Raw genomic sequence first — 18558 nt, 5'->3', positions numbered from 1 at the left:
AGAAAAGACAGGAATGTGTGGCTTGGGTTGCAGGATGTGTGGGGGCTGAAAAGTCTCACAAGTGTGGCCCTTTCCCTAGTGCCAATGCAAAACTTCTCAGGAACTTCAACAACGCTATTTATTAGAGTCTCCATATGCCTCCTGAGAGCTTCTTTCATATATTTTCTTCCTCCCCCCCCCCTTTTTTTTTTAAACCAGAGTTTACACAGACCTCCAACAGGTCCTTCAGAATCTGACTCACCCCCGTTTTGAATTTACGGACTCTGAGCAAGAAGCTGACATTCTCTACAACTTCTCTCACTTCAAAGATTTCAGGTTACACAGCTATTTCCCTGCAAGTAACAATTTTTCTTACCTGTTCAATATGCGTATATTTGGCTGTGCAGCTCTCTGTTTTTAAATGCACCCCTTGTCTTGTAGGAAACTGAGTGAGGAAAGGCCTCACGTGATGCTGAATCAGTTTCCTTGCGAGAACCTCTTGACCGTTAAGGATTGTCTGGCATCCATCTCAAGGCGCATTGGGGGCTCAGAGGGGCCAAAATGGCTGCCCCGCACCTTTAATCTTCATACAGAATTACCACAGTTCATCAGTTACTTTAAGCAGCGCGAAAGGAGGTGAGTCCAGCTCGCTTCTTGCACAGAAATAACAATTTGCATCTGTAGTCAGTATCCCTAATTTGATGTGCCAAGATAAAGTGCAATAGTGGCTGAAATAGTGGAAACTATAGTGGAATCCCAAGGGTGGCGCTGTGGGTTAGACCACAGAGCCGAGGGCTTGCCAATCAGATGGTCGGCGGTTCAGATCCCTGAGATGGGGTGAGCTCCCGTTGTTTGGTCCCAGCTCCTGCCAACCTAGCAGTTCGAAAGTACGAAGTGCAAGTAGATAAATAGGTACTGCTCTGGCAGGTGTCCTGGCAATTGGATAGATCACATCTATCCAGTGCTTTACCAACTGCACTGGCTCCCAGTGGAGTATAGGGTCAGGTTTAAGGTGCTGTTTTTGACCTTTAAAGCCCTATGCGGCCTAGGACCCACGTACCCACGGGACCGCCTCTCGGTATGCCCCACGGAGGGCCTTAAGGTCCACAAATAACAACACTTTGGAGGTCCCGAGCCTCAAGGAGGTTAGATTGGTTTCAACTAGGGCCAGGGCCTTTTCAGCACTGGCCCTGATCTGGTGGAGACTAGGGCCCTATGGGATTTGACATCTTTCCGCAGGGCCTGCAAGACAGAGCTATTCCGCCTGGTCTTTGGTTTGGACTCAGTCCGACCCTTATGTTTCCCTCCCCTTAGGGTCTTGATTTATCAGCTATTTTAAAATGAGGTTGCACTTTAAATTGCATTTTAACCTGTATTTTTTAAAAAATAAATTCCTATTATGTTTTTACTGTGATTTTATTGGTGTTAGCTGCCCTGAGCTCTGGCTGGGAAGGGCGGGGTATAAATAAAATTTATTATTATTAGTAGTAGTAACCAGCGTTTCCGTGCGCTGCTCTGGTTCGCCAGAAGCAGCTTAGTCATGCTGGCCACATGACCAGTACCAGCTGGCTCCCTCGGCCACTAAAGTGAGATGAGCGCCGCAACCCCAGAGTTGGTCACGACTGGACCTAATGGTCAGGGGTCCCTTTACCTTTATAGTGGAATTCCACCCTCTTTGTCTGCTCTGGCTCTCTGGGTCACCCCTGTGGGAATCACGTAACTGGGGGTGAGGGAGAAGTAAGAGGTGGAATGAACCCCCCTCCACCCATTGCTTTGCTCTGGCCTCATCTGTTGCTGGCGTGCAGATCCACCCTCAAAGAAATGTGGCACGAGAAAGGGAAAAGTGACCTTCCCTTCGTACTCCTGAACGAAAGCTTTTAGTACTTAGTTACTTGAGAGGGCCAGTTTTAATTAGGGAGAACAACTTTTAATTGCTGGCTCTAAGAGTAGAGGAGCGTCCTGTAATGGAAAGGTGGCTGCCTTTTCCTAACCATGAGTGGTAGCCTTTATGTTTGCATTGTGATTAATACTTCTTTGGTATCTCTAAAAACAAAACAAAAAACCCTAACCTGAGAAACACATAAATTTTGGCAATGTGTAGATGTATCTCAGTTCAGCTTGTTTGTTAAAAGGGTGGTGGCTGAAAACTTCTAATTGATTTGATCAGTTTTGTTTTTATAGTTACTTACTTTAATGGCCTCACATTCTCCGTATGATGTATAGTAAAAAGCAAGAGGAGTAGGTGGTGCTGTGGTCTAAATCACTGAGCCTCTTGGCTTGCCGATCAGAAGGTTGGCAGTTTGAATCCACGCAACAGGGTGAGCTCCCGTTGCTCTGTCTCAGCTTCTGCCAACCTAGCAGTTCAAAAGCAAACCAGTGCGAGTAGGTAGTGCTGTGGTGGGAAGGTAAACGGCGTTTCTGTGTGCTCTGGCACTCGTCATGGTCCTCCGTGCACCAGAAGTGGTTTAGTCATGCTGACCACATGACCCGGAAAGCTGTCTGTGGACTAACAGTAAGAAGTTGAACAGCACTGTTATTTATTTCTGTGCTCAAATTCACCTAACACAGGGAGAATTAAATCAGATGATAGTCTCAGTTTAAACCAATATAATATAATCATTGGGTGTAAAGAGGGCTGCCTAACTTGTGGTCCACACTGCCCACCTGCTATGCCTGTTGCATAGCTTGATGAACCCATTTCTGTTGGGCATCTTTCATCCATTTGTGCTTTGTGCCTCTTCCGTTGGGCATCTCTTCATCAAAGAGGAAATGAGGAGGACTAAGCAGAACATGCATTTGTCTTGGTGAATCACAAGTTGTGCAGCCCAGGGTAGAGTATTCTTGCCTGGGAATGTTTGCATTCAAACATGCAATGGACAAACGCCTGCTCTTTCCTTCCTTCCTTGGGCCCACTGTAGGGAAGAGGACAACCACTGGATATGCAAACCGTGGAATTTGGCCAGGAGTCTGGACACCCACATCACAAAGAGTCTTAACAACATCATCAGGCAGAGAGAGAGCATCCCTAAGGTCAGAGCAAAATGGGTTTTTGTAGCATAGCTTCTTATTCCCTGGAGCATCTCACTGTCGTTTTCCTTTTACATTTAAAAAGGTTCTCGATGTCTTTGCTGTGACACAATCTTCGTTGTTCATGTTAAACTTGCATACAATGTTTAGCAATGTTTAGCAGTGGTCATTGCATTGCAACATTTGAAGTGTTTTTCCAGTGGCTTCTTTCAGCCCATATGCCTGTACATTTTTGACGGTAATAAACATTGGATAATTGCCACTTTATGCCTTAGCTACCACACTGTTTGCTGAGAAGTAAGATACCACTTAGGTATAAACATCAAGAAGTGTTTTGCTCCTTCTTCCTAGACTGGTTATTCAGTTTACAGCATTAAATTTTTAATGCACACCTTTTTCAACTCAAGTATCTACGTACAGTGGTGCCCCGCAAGACGAATGCCTCGCAAGACGAAAGAGTTTTCCGTTTTGGAGGTGCTTCGCAAAACGAATTTCCTATGGGCTTGCTTCGCAAGATGACAATGTCTTGCGAGTTCCTGCTGGTTTTTTTCCCTCCCCCCCCCTTTTTCTAAGCCGCTAAGCTGCTTATCAGCTGATCCAATAAACCGATAAGCCGCTAAAAGCCGCTAATAGCGCTAATCCGCTAATCCTTCAATGGGCTTGCTTCGCAAGACGAAAAAACCGCTAGATGAAGAGAATCACAGAATGGATTCTTTTCGTCTTGCGAGGCACCACTGTACCCTTTTGCAGCCCAAGGCAACCAGGTAATCTTACATCAAATTGTTTTCATAATTTCTGGTGATACTTGGTGATATATTCAGGTGATATATCTATGCCTGAAAAGAGATAGGTCTACATTTGGCAGGTTCATTGTGAGGTGGGGAGATTGGATACTCTCACTGTTGTGTGTGCAGCACCTTCACTTTGCTTTTAGTGGTTGATCTCACAATTATTCTTAATCGTGTTGCAGTTTTTTACACAAGTTGTAATTGTAAGCTGCTTTGAGGGCCCAACATTGGCCAGAAGGAGAGGTACAAATATTTGAAGTACAAAGTTGAAATTGTCTGACCTGGGGTTTCTTATTCTTCTGTCTTCAGGTGGTATCCAAGTACATTGAGAACCCAGTGTTGTTCTTTCTTGAAGATGTGGGATTAGTTAAATTTGACATCCGTTACATTGTGTTGTTGCGATCAGTTAAGCCACTCCGACTGTATGTTTATGATGTGTTTTGGCTACGGTTCTCAAATAGGTAAGAAGGCAGCTTCTACCACGCATTGAGAAGGGTTGGACTTGTGGCATTGCTGAATTTTATGAAGAATGAATGTTGTATTTCATCCATTTTTCCTTTTCAGAGCATTTTCACTTGATGACTTGGATGATTATGAGAAGCATTTTACAGTCATGAACTATGCTTCTGGAGTCTCGTTAAAACAGGTGAGTAAATTATACAGGAAAAGGAGAGCTTGGTGGACCAGATGGTGTGATGGGTTGAAATGTGGCCCAACACCCCCTGACTCCCTTTAGCCCAGTGGCTACATGGTTGTTTGACACCCTGGGCTTCTTGGGGAATTAAGGGTGGGATAGAATTGTAATAAACAACAAATTACAGTCGTACCTTGGATCCAGAATGCCTTGGTACTCGTCCGTTTTGGCTCCTGAACGCTGTAACCCCAGAAGTGAGTGTTCCAGTTTGCGAATGTTCTTCGGAAGCTGAACATCTGATGCAGCTTCCGATTCCGTGCAGGAAGCGCCTGCAGCCAATCGGAAGCTGCACCTTGGTTGTCAAACGTTTTCGGAAGTCGAATGGACTTCCGGAACGGATTCCGGTCAACAACCTAAGTATGACTGTAATGATAAATTTGAAGCCACCTTCTGCAACAACCCTACCAAAGCTAACTAAACACATATGAATTTTTTGTGGGGCGGGGGCACCTGGAAACTCCCATAGGCTGCCTGGAGCAAATGCAGGATTATAAATGCAATACCCGGCCACTGCAACTGCACCGATGAGGCCGGCAGTGGCACAATGACAGGGTGGATCTGGCACCTGAGGCAAATCACTTCGCCCTGCTTCATGCAAGCGCCAGCCTTGCTTTTCACCTATTTAATGGAGCCTTATGTGAGCCTCCATATTTCCAGGGAAGGGATTTCCAAATCCCATCAGCCCCAGTTGACAAGAGTGATGGGCGTTGCACCTATATTGTTGGAGTGCAGGTTCCCCATCTCTGGAGTTCACCCTCCACCTTCTGAGGTTGACAGTTTCCCTTGGAGACTTAAGTTTTATGGGCTCTTACGACAAGAGTATTCAGAATGGGGTGTGGGAGAGAAAGCAGCCTTCAAATATGGGACGTAAAATTGCAAGAACTGGATCCTAACTTGCAGAGGTGTTGTAAGGAGGACAGAGGTGAAAATTGGTAAAGTTTTGTGATCATGCTTAAAAGAATACCTTGCTAACCAAATGGTCTCTTCTTTTTCAGATCCACTATGATGAATTTATCCCTCTCTTTGAGAAACAGTATCCTGAGCATTCTTGGAAATCTGTGCAAGTAAGGCACCTGTGATTCAGTAATTTAATTTTTTTTCTCCCAGTGGTAAAAAATTACCAGAGCTTCATTTTTCTGCCATAGATTGCTTTATTATCATGATTATGTCTCTCACACATAGGTCATTACTCCATAAAATGGGCCACAGTTGATTCTAATTATACGTACTGAGATTATTTCCCCCCTGTGGCTTCAGTAGTGGTTCAAGATTTCACATGGTTGCATCCTGTGTCTAGTGCTAATTTGGCAGGAATAGTCATCAGTAAGGTCGCTTAGACTCAATCACTGCCTCCCTTTCAAATGCTTCTGTTATTATTTGACAAGTGTTTGAGTTGAGCAAAAGGAAGGAGTCTCAACTTAGTCCGAGAGCCTAATGCTTTGTGTGAAACGGGTCTGGGTTTCATTCCCCGCCATCTCCAGTCAAATTCCCTCAGGAAATAATGTTAAAGTTTGTTGCTCTTACACCTGCATTTATTGTAAATGTGACTTTTTGTTGTTGCCAGGACGATATTTTCAAGGCATTTGCTGAACTGTTCCAAGCTGCTTGTGCAAAGCCTGCGCCACTTGGCATCTGTGATTATCCGTCCTCACGAGCCGTTTATGCCATTGACCTGATGCTTAAGTGGGATACATCCAGCAACGGTAATTTCTTCTTCTGTCTTGTCCTTTTTGTATTGCATACAGTGGTTCCTCGGGTTACATACGCTTCAGGTTACATACACTTCAGGTTACAGACTCCGCTAACCCAGAAATATTACCTCGGGTTAAGAACTTTGCTTCAGGATGAGAACAGAAATCGTGCTCTGGTGGCAGTAGGAGGCCCCATTAGCTAAAGTGGTGCTTCAGGTTAAGAACAGTTTCAGGTTAAGAACAGACCTCCGGAATGAATTAAGTACTTAACCCGAGGCACCACTGTATTTTTAGGGCTCTTCAGAAATTTGGGAAACCAGAAAAGAGATTTAATTGCTTTTATTAGTGGCCATTATAGCTTTGGTGTAGCTAAAGAGCAGAACCTTTTTCAGCACTTCCTGGGATTGCCTTTAAAGGGGTCGCTTTTTGGACAAAGGCCTTTTCACTTATAAATGGAAAGATACTGCTGCGTTTCAGAGCAGCGAGTCTTCAAACGTTGTGTGTAAAGGGGTTCATACTGAAAAAGTTCTTCACTGCCAGCTGAAAGGGTCTCCTGGAGTGCAAGTTAATAAACTGGGATGTGCAGCAGGTGGGAAGCTTTCTTTCTCTGCCTGGCCCTCCTCTCTGGGCAACCACCCACCATCCTGCCACCTGGAGAAGTTCCCATCTCTCGGTGCCCTTGGGCCTCCTCCTCTTCCTCCAGCAGGAGGGCTCCTCATTAGGGTCCTCTGAGAGCAGTCCAAGATGCTACGCAAATGCTAAGGGTAAGAGGAGAAGGTGTGTTCCATGTTGGGGAAGCCTCTTTGTGTTTACCATGCGTATCTCAATAAAACTACGTGATCTCTGTCTGTCTTCCAGGCAAACGGTTTATGCAGCCTCAGATTCTGGAGGTGAATTTTAACCCTGACTGCGAGAGAGCCTGCAGGTATCACCCGACTTTCTTCAACGATGTGTTCAGCACCCTCTTCCTGGACGAAGCCAAGGATTGCCATGTGACTGCCATTGTCTAGGGCTTGTCTTGGCTATTTTGCGCTTCACAGTGAGATGCTTATAATTTCAGTTCTATGAGCTGCTTATGCAAGAATCTTTCCTGTACTGGCAATCAAGACAGAAATCTAATCAATCAGGTGGAACATGCTTGTAAGCAGCTGTCTGGGTTGCCTTAATTTTTTAAATTTTTTTTTTACTTTCTTGCCTGTCTCAGTTACTTTATCGCTAGTTCACTTTCACAAAGTGTATGTTTTTATTGCATTCTGATGCTCACAGAAGTGCAGTATCAATTTATTATTTTTTTCTCAGTAGTTGGTATATTTTGTTGGTTACAAAGAAGTATCTGTACGCTTTTCCCTATGTCCTTTGTGTTTTTATAACTTGCTGCAGATTTACTGAGGCCATTGTTTTTCTTAAGACCATTGTGCTCCCGCATCTTAAAAGGCTTTGTTTTACAGATGAATATGTAGCAAATTATTTGAAAGCCATAGCTGGCTCCTATGCCTGCAGAATTTCAATAAACTATGTCCCCACAAATACCAGAAACTGCCTTTGAAATAACACAAGAGCATCTGTAATTTTTGTTTCTTGGTGTATCAGGTCTTTGAGAAGTCACTTCAGCTTCCTTGTTTTGCAGCATAAACCTTGCTTGCTTCCAATATTTCCATTCTTTATTCTAGCAAATAAAATGGTTCAGCCACTGGCCTTCCCCTCCTGCCTCCCCCCACACCTTAAAAAAAGAAGCAAGCATCATCTTTACATGTTCATTCTTTGCCTGACTGCTGCCCTCCCTTTTAATGAGCTCTTAATGTATTTGAGTTGCAGCACTGCTTTTGCCAACAGGGATGGTGGTTCAAAAATATTTGTTAAGAATTCACCTTGTGACAGGAGTACATGTGTTTTAAAGCAGCAAACAGACTTCCATCTCTTGCTTAACACAGCCCATCTTCTGCCAGCTGGACAACTCCAGCCAGATAAAATGTCCCTCCGTAATACAGTGGTGCCCCGCAAGACGAATGCCTCGCAAGACGGAAAACCTGCTAGACGAAAGGGTTTTCCGTTTTTGAGCTGCTTCGCAAGACGATTTTCCCTATGGGCTTGCATTGCAAGACGAAAACGTCTTCCGAGTGTTCCAATTTTTTTTCGCCCCCCCCCCTTTTCTAAGCCGCTAAGCCGCTAATAGCCTTTTAGCCACTAATCCGCTAAGCCTTTAATAGCCGCTAAGCCTTTAATAGCCACTAAACCGCTAATCCGCTAAGCCGCTAATAGGGTTGCTTCGCAAGACGAAAAAACCGCTAGACGAAGAGACTCGCGGAACGGATTAATTTCGTCTTGCGAGGCACCACTGTACAGTGTTTCTTCCCTGCAGTGGGGTCTCCAGTATGGCAGCAAAGTAAAAAAAAGTTTTGCCTTGAAACAGTCTTGTCTCGCTGGTTTTACGTAGGGCTAGAATCAGGTTGCCTGTTAGCTCAGCCCCTTGACAAATTGTTATGCTCTGGTCTTGTTTGTCCATCTCTAAAAGTGCCACATCTGGCATGAGCACTTACTGTGAAGCAGCGTTAGATGGGAATATAAGGGATTGGTTGTTACTGAGCTGCAGGTTTTAAAATGCTGATTTCTGCCAGCACTCTCTTTGCCAGATAAGGTGCCATTACATTGCTTCATATCCCTGATTGATAGCGTCTTCTTCCACTACTGAATACCAGTTGCTAGAAACTGCAGGAGGGGAAGAGTGCTGTCGTGGTCACATCCTGCTTGCAGGTTTCCCACAGGCATCTGGTTGGCCACCGTGAGAACAGGATGCTGGACCAGACGAGCCATTGGACGGATCCAGCAGCCGGTCTGTTCTTACATTCATACTCCCATTTCTAATGCTTGGATGCGCTCCTTCCACCCAAGTCTGGCTGGCCGGTATCTGCTTTGTTTATAGCATCAACAAGTCTCATCAAGAGTTTCTACCCAGCTCTTAGGAAGCCCAAAGAGTTTCCTAAGTAGGCTGAGAGACTCAAATACACAATATATTTTTCTATTAAAGGTAAGTTAAAGAAAAGGTCTATAGTTTCGCTATAAAATCTCAGCAGGAAGAACTTCTTGAACTTGAAGCTCAAGAATTCCATGACTTTCTACAGCGCTATTCTTTAGGCTAGTTCACCAGTGTGTGTGGCTACCAGAAGGCTGCATCTGCAGGTCAAATGTGCATCCGCCTCAAACACAGTGCTTTCCGAATGAAGACAGCTCATAATCCGACTGCAAACTCTCTTGTGATGAGCAAGCAATTAGGCATACGTAGGTGTGTCAGTTTTAAATCGAAGTATTGCACTTGGGCAAAAAAAATGAGAGGCACAAATACAAGATGGGGGACACCTGGCTTGAGAGCAGTACATGTGAAAAGGGTCTAGGAATCCTGGTTGACCACAAACTTGACATGAGCCAACAGTGTGACGCGGCAGCTAAAAAAGCCAATGCAATTCTGGGCTGCATCAATAGGAGTATAGCATCTAGATCAAGGGAAGTAATAGTGCCACTGTATTCTGCTCTGGTCAGACCTCACCTGGAGTACTGTGTTCAGTTCTGGGCACCACAATTCAAGAAGGACACTGACACACTGGAACGTGTCCAGAGGAGGGCAACCAAAATGGTCAAAGGCCTGGAAACGATGCCTTATGAGGAACGGCTAAGGGAGCTGGGCATGTTTAGCCTGGAGAAGAGGAGGTTAAGGGGTGATATGATAGCCATGTTCAAATATATAAAAGGATGTCACATAGAGGAGGGAGAAAGGTTGTTTTCTGCTGCTCCGGAGAAGCGGACACGGAGCAATGGATCTAAACTACAAGAAAGAAGATTCCACCTAAACATTAGGAAGAACTTCCTGACAGTAAGAGCTGTTCGACAGTGGAATTTGCTGCCAAGGAGTGTGGTGGAGTCTCCTACTTTGGAGGTCTTTAAGCAGAGGCTTGACAACCATATGTCAGGAGTGCTCTGATGGTGTTTCCTGCTTGGCAGGGGGTTGGATTCGATGGCCCTTGTGGTCTCTTCCAACTCTATGATTCTATGATTCTATTCTAAACCTTGCCAAGTGCAGATCCCAAATTAAGGACAGCCTGGCTACAAATACATTAATAATCACGATTTCTGGGTCCATTTCTGAAGTTTATTAGATTTATTAAGCAATAAATCTGAGACAGCATATGGTTTAAGCACCGGGGTGGTGGAATTGGAATCCAACTTAGAAAATGTTTCTTTAAAAAAAAAAAGCCCTGGAAAAATGTGTGTTACAGGTGTTTCTTATTGCGATTGTCTTTCCAGATACGATAGTTCAGCACAGAGGCAAAAGTTAGCCAGGCTAAATAAGGGTACATCAAATATGCTGCTGTTTTGTTGACATGGTACCAGACAGTAGTTGTAGCTGTTGCTGCTCCTGTGGTGAGCAATAGAGTCACCAGCCCCTGAAAAAGAAATGAATGACGTTAAAATGAGTGCTTCATGGGATCCCAGAGCAGAGAGGGCTACAAAGAACTGCAACTTCTGCCACACACCCCTTTGCCTTGTTTTTGTGCTGATTACACGGCATTTACCCAATGTAGTACTTGACCCCTTTAACAGCAACATACCCAAATATCCATGGGCTTTTGTAAAGCAAAAAGTCAAATGGCCAAAGCTCCAGGGATTTTGGTTGACCATGCCAACAATGATCTGTGCTCATTATTGCTCACATTCCCAAGTCCTTATTGTGGGAATTCTGCTCAGCGGACTCTTCTTCCCTCTGCCATACATGAAGGGTCATCCGTCAGCAACTTCAGATGTCTCTGAAAGTCAGATTTCTGGCCAGACTTCACGGGACTCATAAAACTGGACCCCATTATTGTTGAATGTTGCTTTTGGATTGTATTTTTCTATACTGGTTAGCGATTTATAAATATTAAGCAGTTAAAAATGCTTTAAAATTAATTAAAAACAAATAAGCATTCCTCTGACAACTCTCCAACACATACAAGTTTCCCAGCGGGTAATTTATTGCTGAAAGAATTCCCTTAAGGCTGAAAGCTGGCAAACCACTGCTCTAAGCCACAAGGGCATGGACTGACACAGAGTATTCCCCCACTTACCCAGCCTGTTTGGTGCTTTCCAAAGAATATGGGGACCCATGACCAATTTAATGCCAGGTTTCCTGCGTACAGCCCAAGGGGAACCAGGGATTTTTCGTTGAAGCCTCCTAATTCTCTCCACACGAGGTAAGAACCATATCTGAAAGAATGAAAAATGTCATTTGTCAGAAAATGGACTGGGTGCATGAGGACTTTAACAGAAATCCTAAACTCCATACTGAGAATGCAAAAGTCATGAGACGCTTATACTTGCATACCTTGCCAGGGGTCCTGACCCATTAGAGAACACTGAAGTCTCCTTATCCTTCTCTACAAAGCCACAAATGCCTATATATTGCACACTGTTACTGTAACTATTAAGTGTATAAAATTTTACAAACCTGTTCACAATAATCCTAAATAACCCACCCCACCCCCAATCAGTTGAATACTCCTCACAATTCTTAATGTCACCATGTTTTTCATAACTATGTATGTTTCCCAAACTTCCGTTATTAACCATAACTTGCTACCTTTCCAAAACATTTCAACAAATTGATAATAGAAATTCCATTACTGGGAGTGTCACAACCAAGGAGGTCTTGCTTATTAGAGTGTGAAGACAGTTGGCATAAATCAGGAGACCAAAGCTCAAATTCCTACTTGCCCTTAAACTTGCTCAGTGATATTTGCAGCCAGGCTCCTCTGATAAGGATAAAAACGAGTTTCTTAGAGGAAGGGTGGAATATATTGCATATGTGAGACGTAAGAAATAAATGTGCATACATTAAAAGATGAGGTGGTTCAAGCAGCAGGGCTGTTCCTTTACATTTAAGTGTAATGTGCAATTACATGCGACATTTGGCACATGATTCTTTAACATCAACCTCGTTGGACTGGTCATGTGCGGATGCCTGATGATCATCTTCCAAAGCAACTACTCTATTCTGAACTTAAAAATGGAAAGCGTAATGCTGGTGGTCTAAAGAGGTTTAAAGACTGTCTTAATTCAAATTTTTAAAAATGTAGTATAAACACCAACAATTTGGAAACACTTGTCTGCGAGTGCTCCAGCCTTTACCAAAGGTGTCATGGACTTTGAAGACACTCGAACTCAGGACACAAGGGAGAAACATGCTAGGAGGAAGGCACGCTTGGCAAATCCACACCATGATCAACTCTGCCCGGAAACCAATGTCCCCACTCTGGAAGGACACGTGGATCCAGAATTGGCCTCCACAGTCACTTACAGGCTCATTGTTAAAACCATGTTTATGGAAGACAATCTTACTCGGCTACGAGTGATCGCCAAAGAAGAAGATGTGTAATCTTAGCTTGCGAAAACTAGCTTTTGCATTCTATTCCACCAGGTGGCACTGAACAATGTGGAAAACACTTTGCGGAAACAACCTGTTCAAAACAGACGGGATCCCCTCCCTGTCCTGCTAGCTAGGTCCCAGTGGCAGGGTTTCAAATCCCTGCTTTTAATAGGCAACCCATTCAGATGGGCAGGGTACAAAAAATAACATTGTTATCATTGATTGCTTAGGTATGCAAATACCGAGGGGCAAGGCTACCTAACTTCCTGTACAGCCATTCCCTAAGCAAGTTCTCAGCTGCAAACCACACTATAGCTGCAGCTGTGGAGGAAGCTGTTTCTTGCAAGCAAATGTCAGGGGTGCTGTCAGAAGGTGAAGCAGTGATGCCACACTAAGTTATCTTATGACTCATGTGGCATTGGAGAAAGGGCCCATCTGTCAGCAGGAGAGCACACGTTTTGCATGCAAAAGGACCCAGGTTTGATCCCCGGCATTTCCAAGTATTGCTGGAAAAGACCTGTTTGAAAGCAGTCAGTGAACACAAATGCTAATGCACCTGGAGCAATGGCCTCACTCGTCATAAGGCAGCGTCATACAGGGCAACTGCACCTACCCCAGCACTGGTACTAGCAAATGTGCCTGCTCCACCATTATTTATAGGTACGTATATTTATAGGTCTAATACCAAGTAATACATACCTCAGCCTGTGCCCTTAGGTTCTAGATTGCAGACATCAAAACTTTACATCTCTGTGCAAGTGCTAAAAAAAACCTGGAAATGAGCTTTTGCCACAATCTTCAGGAGCATGAAAATTCTCAAACTTCATGTTGCTAAGAATCTCTACTTTCATTTTCTTTTTAATAAGCAAGTTTTTTAGCCCATAGGGTAAAATATGGGCATAATCCCTTCAGATATCCAAAACCAGAAGAGAGCTTGATAGGATTTACTTAGGCAAGTTCAGATTTCCTAGTGTACATATTTTTAAAGACTGTAAACAACTATATTGTAAATATAAGACTACATACCCCATTGACGAATATAATGCTCCCCAGACAGGTGGGAAAACCCAGTTGGGGGGGCGCCAAGATGGCTTCTCCAGTGATTCATACCACGTGGGCAGTTCTTTCTTGACAATCCTAGCTCCCCAAATGCTCCCGGCGTTTGGCAAGAGTGTGAAAGCAACAGCAGGAGCCCATGAGGGAAGCGCTTCCATTTCTGAAACAAATATGCAAATTGGGTGAGAGTTGACTTTGCAAAGTGCAGTTTCACAAATACCAACAAAATATTAGCAGTGCAGAAAAGGTGATAGTTGGGCCTATATGCCTTTGCGTGCCGGTGGCTGAGGGTTCGAAAGCAAGGAAGGGTTGTGCCCTGCTGCAGCAACAAACTGGGCGCCTGAACTGGTTTCCAAAGACTGAAGGTGGGGAACTGATTCTATTGAACAGTGTTCAGTTCATACAGAAAACTCTGTAGTGTTTGATTGGTGAGTCCCAAACATGTAGAATCATAGAATCGTAGAGTTAGACGGGACCTCTAGGGTCATCTAGTCTAACCCCCTGCAATGCAGGGATCTCAACTAAAGCATCCATGAACCGGACACAGAATTCCAGGTGTGGCAGAATAGAGCAGGACTATTACTCTCCCCTTGAGCTGTCTGTGGTTACCCAATCCGTGTGTGTGCGTGTACAATTCAGCATTTTTAAAAGTACAAATGGGATTCAATTAGATTTAGGTGGAAAGAAGAGGATGAAGGTTGCAACTTTCCCAGGAGAAAGGTATTCCAGCAAATATGGTAATGGAAGCATTACCTGCGAGGAGGCCAAGCCTTATAAACAGCATCAGACACAGGAAGGTGTTACAGAAACCCGTATAACTTGTTCCAATTAATTGTTCTAACTGTTGCTTAGCATACTTAGAAAAGGCTCTTTTTGGGTGCAGCAAGGTAAAAAAAGCTCAGAGTTCACATATACTCCACCTACCTGTTTTATGAACGTGAATTTCTGGACATGCTCTATGGCAGCAATCCTAACCTCACTTGCCTGGAAGGAAGCCCCATTGAATTCAATGGGACATACTTCTGAGTTGACATGGTAAGGATTCCACTGTACCTCACTAGGTTATCCTTCCTGCCATAGTCAATAAATTGCTTGTGCAAATAATTAGGATTTTTTTTATTTATTACAACACCAGCAGCGGACCAACATGCAAAAAGTAAATGCTTCCCATCATGTTATCTCCATGCCAGGAAAAAATGTTGATTGTTTCATTTCTCTATATCCAGGTTCACTATGAAAGGCACAGGAACATCAGGGCCAGGGGTTTTTAAGATATTGACTCTGCCAACCACGGGAATGAGAATTAATTCCCTACTGGAGGCAAATGTGCTAAGGGAAAACGCCCATCCTCCTCTCTTCAGTGTAATTTGAACTCTCTACATAATACATTTGGTAAAATAGGGCAGAGGTTGTGTAAGTTATTACAATGCTTCTACAACAAGCCTAACAGGAAAAAAGTGGCTTCAAAAGTAAGAGACGTGATCAGTTTAACAAGTAGAGACCTTTCCACTCATATCAATTTGTCCTGTGAAATCGGACTTGTTTCATAATGTTTGCAAAACTTATCACCCTTTTTATGTAATCTCTCCATGTAATGGTTGTGGCTGAACTGCAGCCATTTTACACATTCACTCCGTTTTGTAATAGCTAGTTCAAGTGGGACGAGGGAAGAAAATGGGTATAATAAAAAGCCGCTTCTGCTGCCCCCACTCCAAGTAACGGTACCACCCAAAGTTGCTCATTTGCAAAGTGGACTGGCTGAAATCAATTGACAAGCAACCCAAATCCATTTATTTAAGTGAATCTGCTTAATTTGGATAAGAATCCCTCACTGGACATAAAGGTAAAGGTAAAGGTACCCCTGCCCGAACGGGCCAGTCTTGACAGACTCTGGGGTTTGTGCGCCCATCTCACATCTATTGGCCGGGGGCCAGCGCTGTCCGGAGACACTTCCGGGTCACGTGGCCAGCGTGACAAAGCTGCATCTGGCGAGCCAGCGCAGCACACGGAACGCCGTTTACCTTCCCGCTGGTAAGCGGTACCTATTTATCTACTTGCACCCGGGGGTGCTTTCGAACTGCTAGGTTGGCAGGCGCTGGGACCGAGCAGCGGGAGCGCACCCCGCCGCGGGGATTCGAACTGCCGACCTTTCGATCGGCAAGCCCTGGACATAGCAGGGGTTAATTGCTACACTTTAACCATTCCAGGAGCAAAGAAAGTCTATGCAGGTTGGGAAATTCATTCTGGACTAAGAATCCACCCAAAAATAATGTGCCTTTAACAGCCGCTTGGCAGGCTTGAAATTAGCAAGTGAAGTGCCCCCCCCCCCCGGCCAGCATGCTGCGATAAGAAGGTCACAGAGATTCTGTGAACTGCCCTGAGACCTCCAGGTATAGGGCGGTATATAAATTCTAACAACAACTGACCTGAGGAAGTGAAAACTGCACGCTCTCCCCTTAGCTCTACTCTGCTGAGTTAGGATAAATTACTTCATTTTCTGGTCCCTTGTGTCCTCACATTTGTTTTTATTCATTTCTATGTTCTAACTGTTCATCGGATAAGGGAGAATATTTTGGTCTTTGGCCTATTAATCCCTTAGCCCCAGTACTTCTTCAACAACCAAAAACCATAGCTCTCAACTTTTCACTTTTCTTGCGAGGAATCCTATTCGGAATAAGGGAATTTCCCTTTTAAAAAGGGAAAAGTTGACAGCTATGCCAAAAACTGAACTGGTAGAAAGTTAGGCTACTGTTAAGGGCTCACAGGCAAGACCAGAAACAAAAGGTGGCAAGTGAACCGATTGCCTCCTTTTATTTCTGGCCTTTAATAGCAGCTCCACATTTTACATGTGATTTTTTCTCAGCACTTTCTTGCAGGCCAAGAAAAGCTTTATCTGCTGAATTCCGTGCTGGCCAAGGGAGAAGAGCAGGGCCAGGTGTGCTGGCCGAAGAGGGTGACATCCCTAAAAATCTTCATGGAGATTTGCCAAAGGACTGTAAAACATGTTGCTACAGAACGATAATCGCAAAACATTTAATCTCCTGTAAATTAAATTCAGGCAGTCATAACTTTCAGTCTCCAGTGCAAATCATCATTGAAATCCATGCTACTCCATTCAAATTTTTTAAAACTGCTTCAGGCTAGTGTGGGAGTTAAGCATGTCAGAATCAGCACCCTGCTCTACCAGTCAGGTTTCGGCTTTCTTTAGACACTTAACCCCTACAACTCCTGCTTGCAAACTTGCTTTGTTATAGCCAAGTACCGACTCCCAGTTGTGAAGGTAGCTGCTGTCTAACGTGTGTCTTTAAAGCTGAACGGCATGCAGAAATTCAGCTGCTGAAACAAAGTGTTGAAAGAAATCATCCAGTGAATTAACACACAGCTATGAAGGCCTCTAGAGCCCTGGCCTTAAAAAGGCAACAACAGAGGCAGAGTTATAAAGTTGCTTCTCTCCTGTTGAATGCTCTGAGCCAGTGTGGAATTGCAGAAGAACCCAAAGCAAGGTTAACTTTTCAAGAAAAGGCACACCTCACCAAAAAGCCCTAATATGCAATTGATTCAACCCCAATGACCGTAGCCCAGTTAAATCGTGGGTGCTAGGCAGTTAGTTTTGGGTGATGGGGGGCTGTTTTGCTGTAACTGCCCCCACCCCCTAAAAAAACTCTGAACAAGTTATAAATACAGCTGTTTATTCAATTGCTGTGGTTTATCAAGGCGTTGGGCAAATTGTTCCAAGTCTCCAGGAGGGGATGGAAGAGATTTTTCTAGACAATACAGAGGTGCTAGAGGACTCCTTACTCTTGAGGAGAAGCCTGGAAGGGGGGGAGCTGGAGTAGCCCCCCAACCCATCCTCTGCAGCAAGTTGTGGGGTTTGCTTTCTCCTATTTAGTTTCTATGTTGGCAGCTGAGGAGACCAGGCGGCATCTCTCCAGCCTTCCCTTTTCAGTCGCTGACTTCTACAAACTTGCTCGCCCGCGGAGGTGGGGATCGCCTAGATGGGAGATGCGCTGCCAGGATTTCACGCCGCCCTTTCAGCGGTTACTATGTTACCTGCTCAGGGCAGCCAGGTAACAATATCTCTGGCAACAGGAGGACCATCGGGGATGCGCGCCCGACTCGGCGGAGCCCCGGCCTTCCTCGCAAGCTGTGGGTAACGCCCTTCCCAAGTTAGCCACAACTCCTCGTGCCTTTGCCTTTATATGGATTCCTATCCTATCCTATCCTATCCTATGATCCTGGAGGTTTTTAAGCAGAGGTTCAGGACGGCTCAGTCGGGAGACCTTGAAACTCTTAAATCTCAAGGTCGCGGGTTCGAACCCCACGTGGCAGGTTCGTGCATTGCAGGGGGGGTTGGACTAGATGACCGGGGGATCCCTTCCAGCTCGACAGGTCCTGGGAAGCTGCCCACGCTCCTAGTTCTCAGTGCGCATCTGCTGGAGCAAGCGCTCTCAAAGGCGTCCGATCCCGTACCTGCGTCTGCTGCTGCGGCTGCTGCTTCCTCCGCTGACCTCGCTGCTTGGAGAAAGCGAAAGGGTTGTGGGAAAGGAAGCGAGGGAGCGGCCCAGTGGGCGGGCGGGCGGGCGGGAGGCGGAGAAGGGAGCCGGGGGCGCGCCCATCTCGATGCTTTGGAAATGCTTTGGGAAACAGAAAAAAGCCACTCCTAGCAGCGCCTGATTTATAACACAGAACGCAACCGTTTCATCATAGGATCACGGGGCATCAGAAAGTATAACACAATGCATCTGCAAGAGAACAGGAATCAACCGCAGCAGAATGCAGTTACTGTATACACAGGTGCCTTAATCGAAATAAAATAAACAAAATTCTTTCCAGTAGCACCTTAGAGATCAGCTAAGTTTGTTATTGGTATGAGCTTTCGTGGGCATGCACACTTCTTCAGATACTTCTTCAGATACAGGTGCCTTAAGT

At 44.8% G+C, this 18558-nt stretch overlaps 2 protein-coding genes across 3 annotated transcripts in view; one reads left to right on the top strand and one right to left on the bottom strand.

Annotated features, from left to right (window-relative positions):
- The window catches only part of TTLL12 (tubulin tyrosine ligase like 12), a 28150-nt gene extending 20415 nt beyond the window's left edge, over positions 1 to 7735 (top strand). For both annotated transcript variants that reach the window (XM_082223130.1, XM_082223131.1), the window contains exons 7-14: positions 199 to 315; positions 421 to 615; positions 2898 to 3009; positions 4104 to 4255; positions 4359 to 4440; positions 5484 to 5552; positions 6053 to 6191; positions 7038 to 7735. In XM_082223130.1, coding sequence (XP_082079256.1) covers positions 199 to 315; positions 421 to 615; positions 2898 to 3009; positions 4104 to 4255; positions 4359 to 4440; positions 5484 to 5552; positions 6053 to 6191; positions 7038 to 7189 — 1018 coding nt within the window. In that variant the 3' untranslated portion in view covers positions 7190 to 7735. The remainder of the gene's footprint in view (positions 1 to 198; positions 316 to 420; positions 616 to 2897; positions 3010 to 4103; positions 4256 to 4358; positions 4441 to 5483; positions 5553 to 6052; positions 6192 to 7037) is intronic.
- Positions 7736 to 10298: 2563 nt separating this feature from the next.
- On the bottom strand, positions 10299 to 18201 carry TSPO (translocator protein). The gene is made up of 4 exons (XM_082223355.1): positions 18100 to 18201; positions 13600 to 13789; positions 11276 to 11414; positions 10299 to 10615 (listed from the first exon to the last, which is right to left on the bottom strand). The coding sequence occupies exons 2-4, from the start codon at positions 13785 to 13787 to the stop codon at positions 10442 to 10444; spliced, it is 501 nt and encodes a 166-aa protein (XP_082079481.1). The 5' UTR covers positions 13788 to 13789; positions 18100 to 18201; the 3' UTR covers positions 10299 to 10441.
- Positions 18202 to 18558: the final 357 nt, after the last annotated feature.

The sequence above is a fragment of the Podarcis vaucheri genome, assembly GCF_965113315.1.
Source record: "Podarcis vaucheri genome assembly, chromosome: 5".
In the NCBI taxonomy this organism is placed as follows: Eukaryota; Metazoa; Chordata; class Lepidosauria; order Squamata; family Lacertidae; genus Podarcis; species Podarcis vaucheri.
The sequence above is the reverse complement of the archived record's forward strand: the minus strand, read 5'-3'. Positions and strand labels throughout refer to the sequence as shown.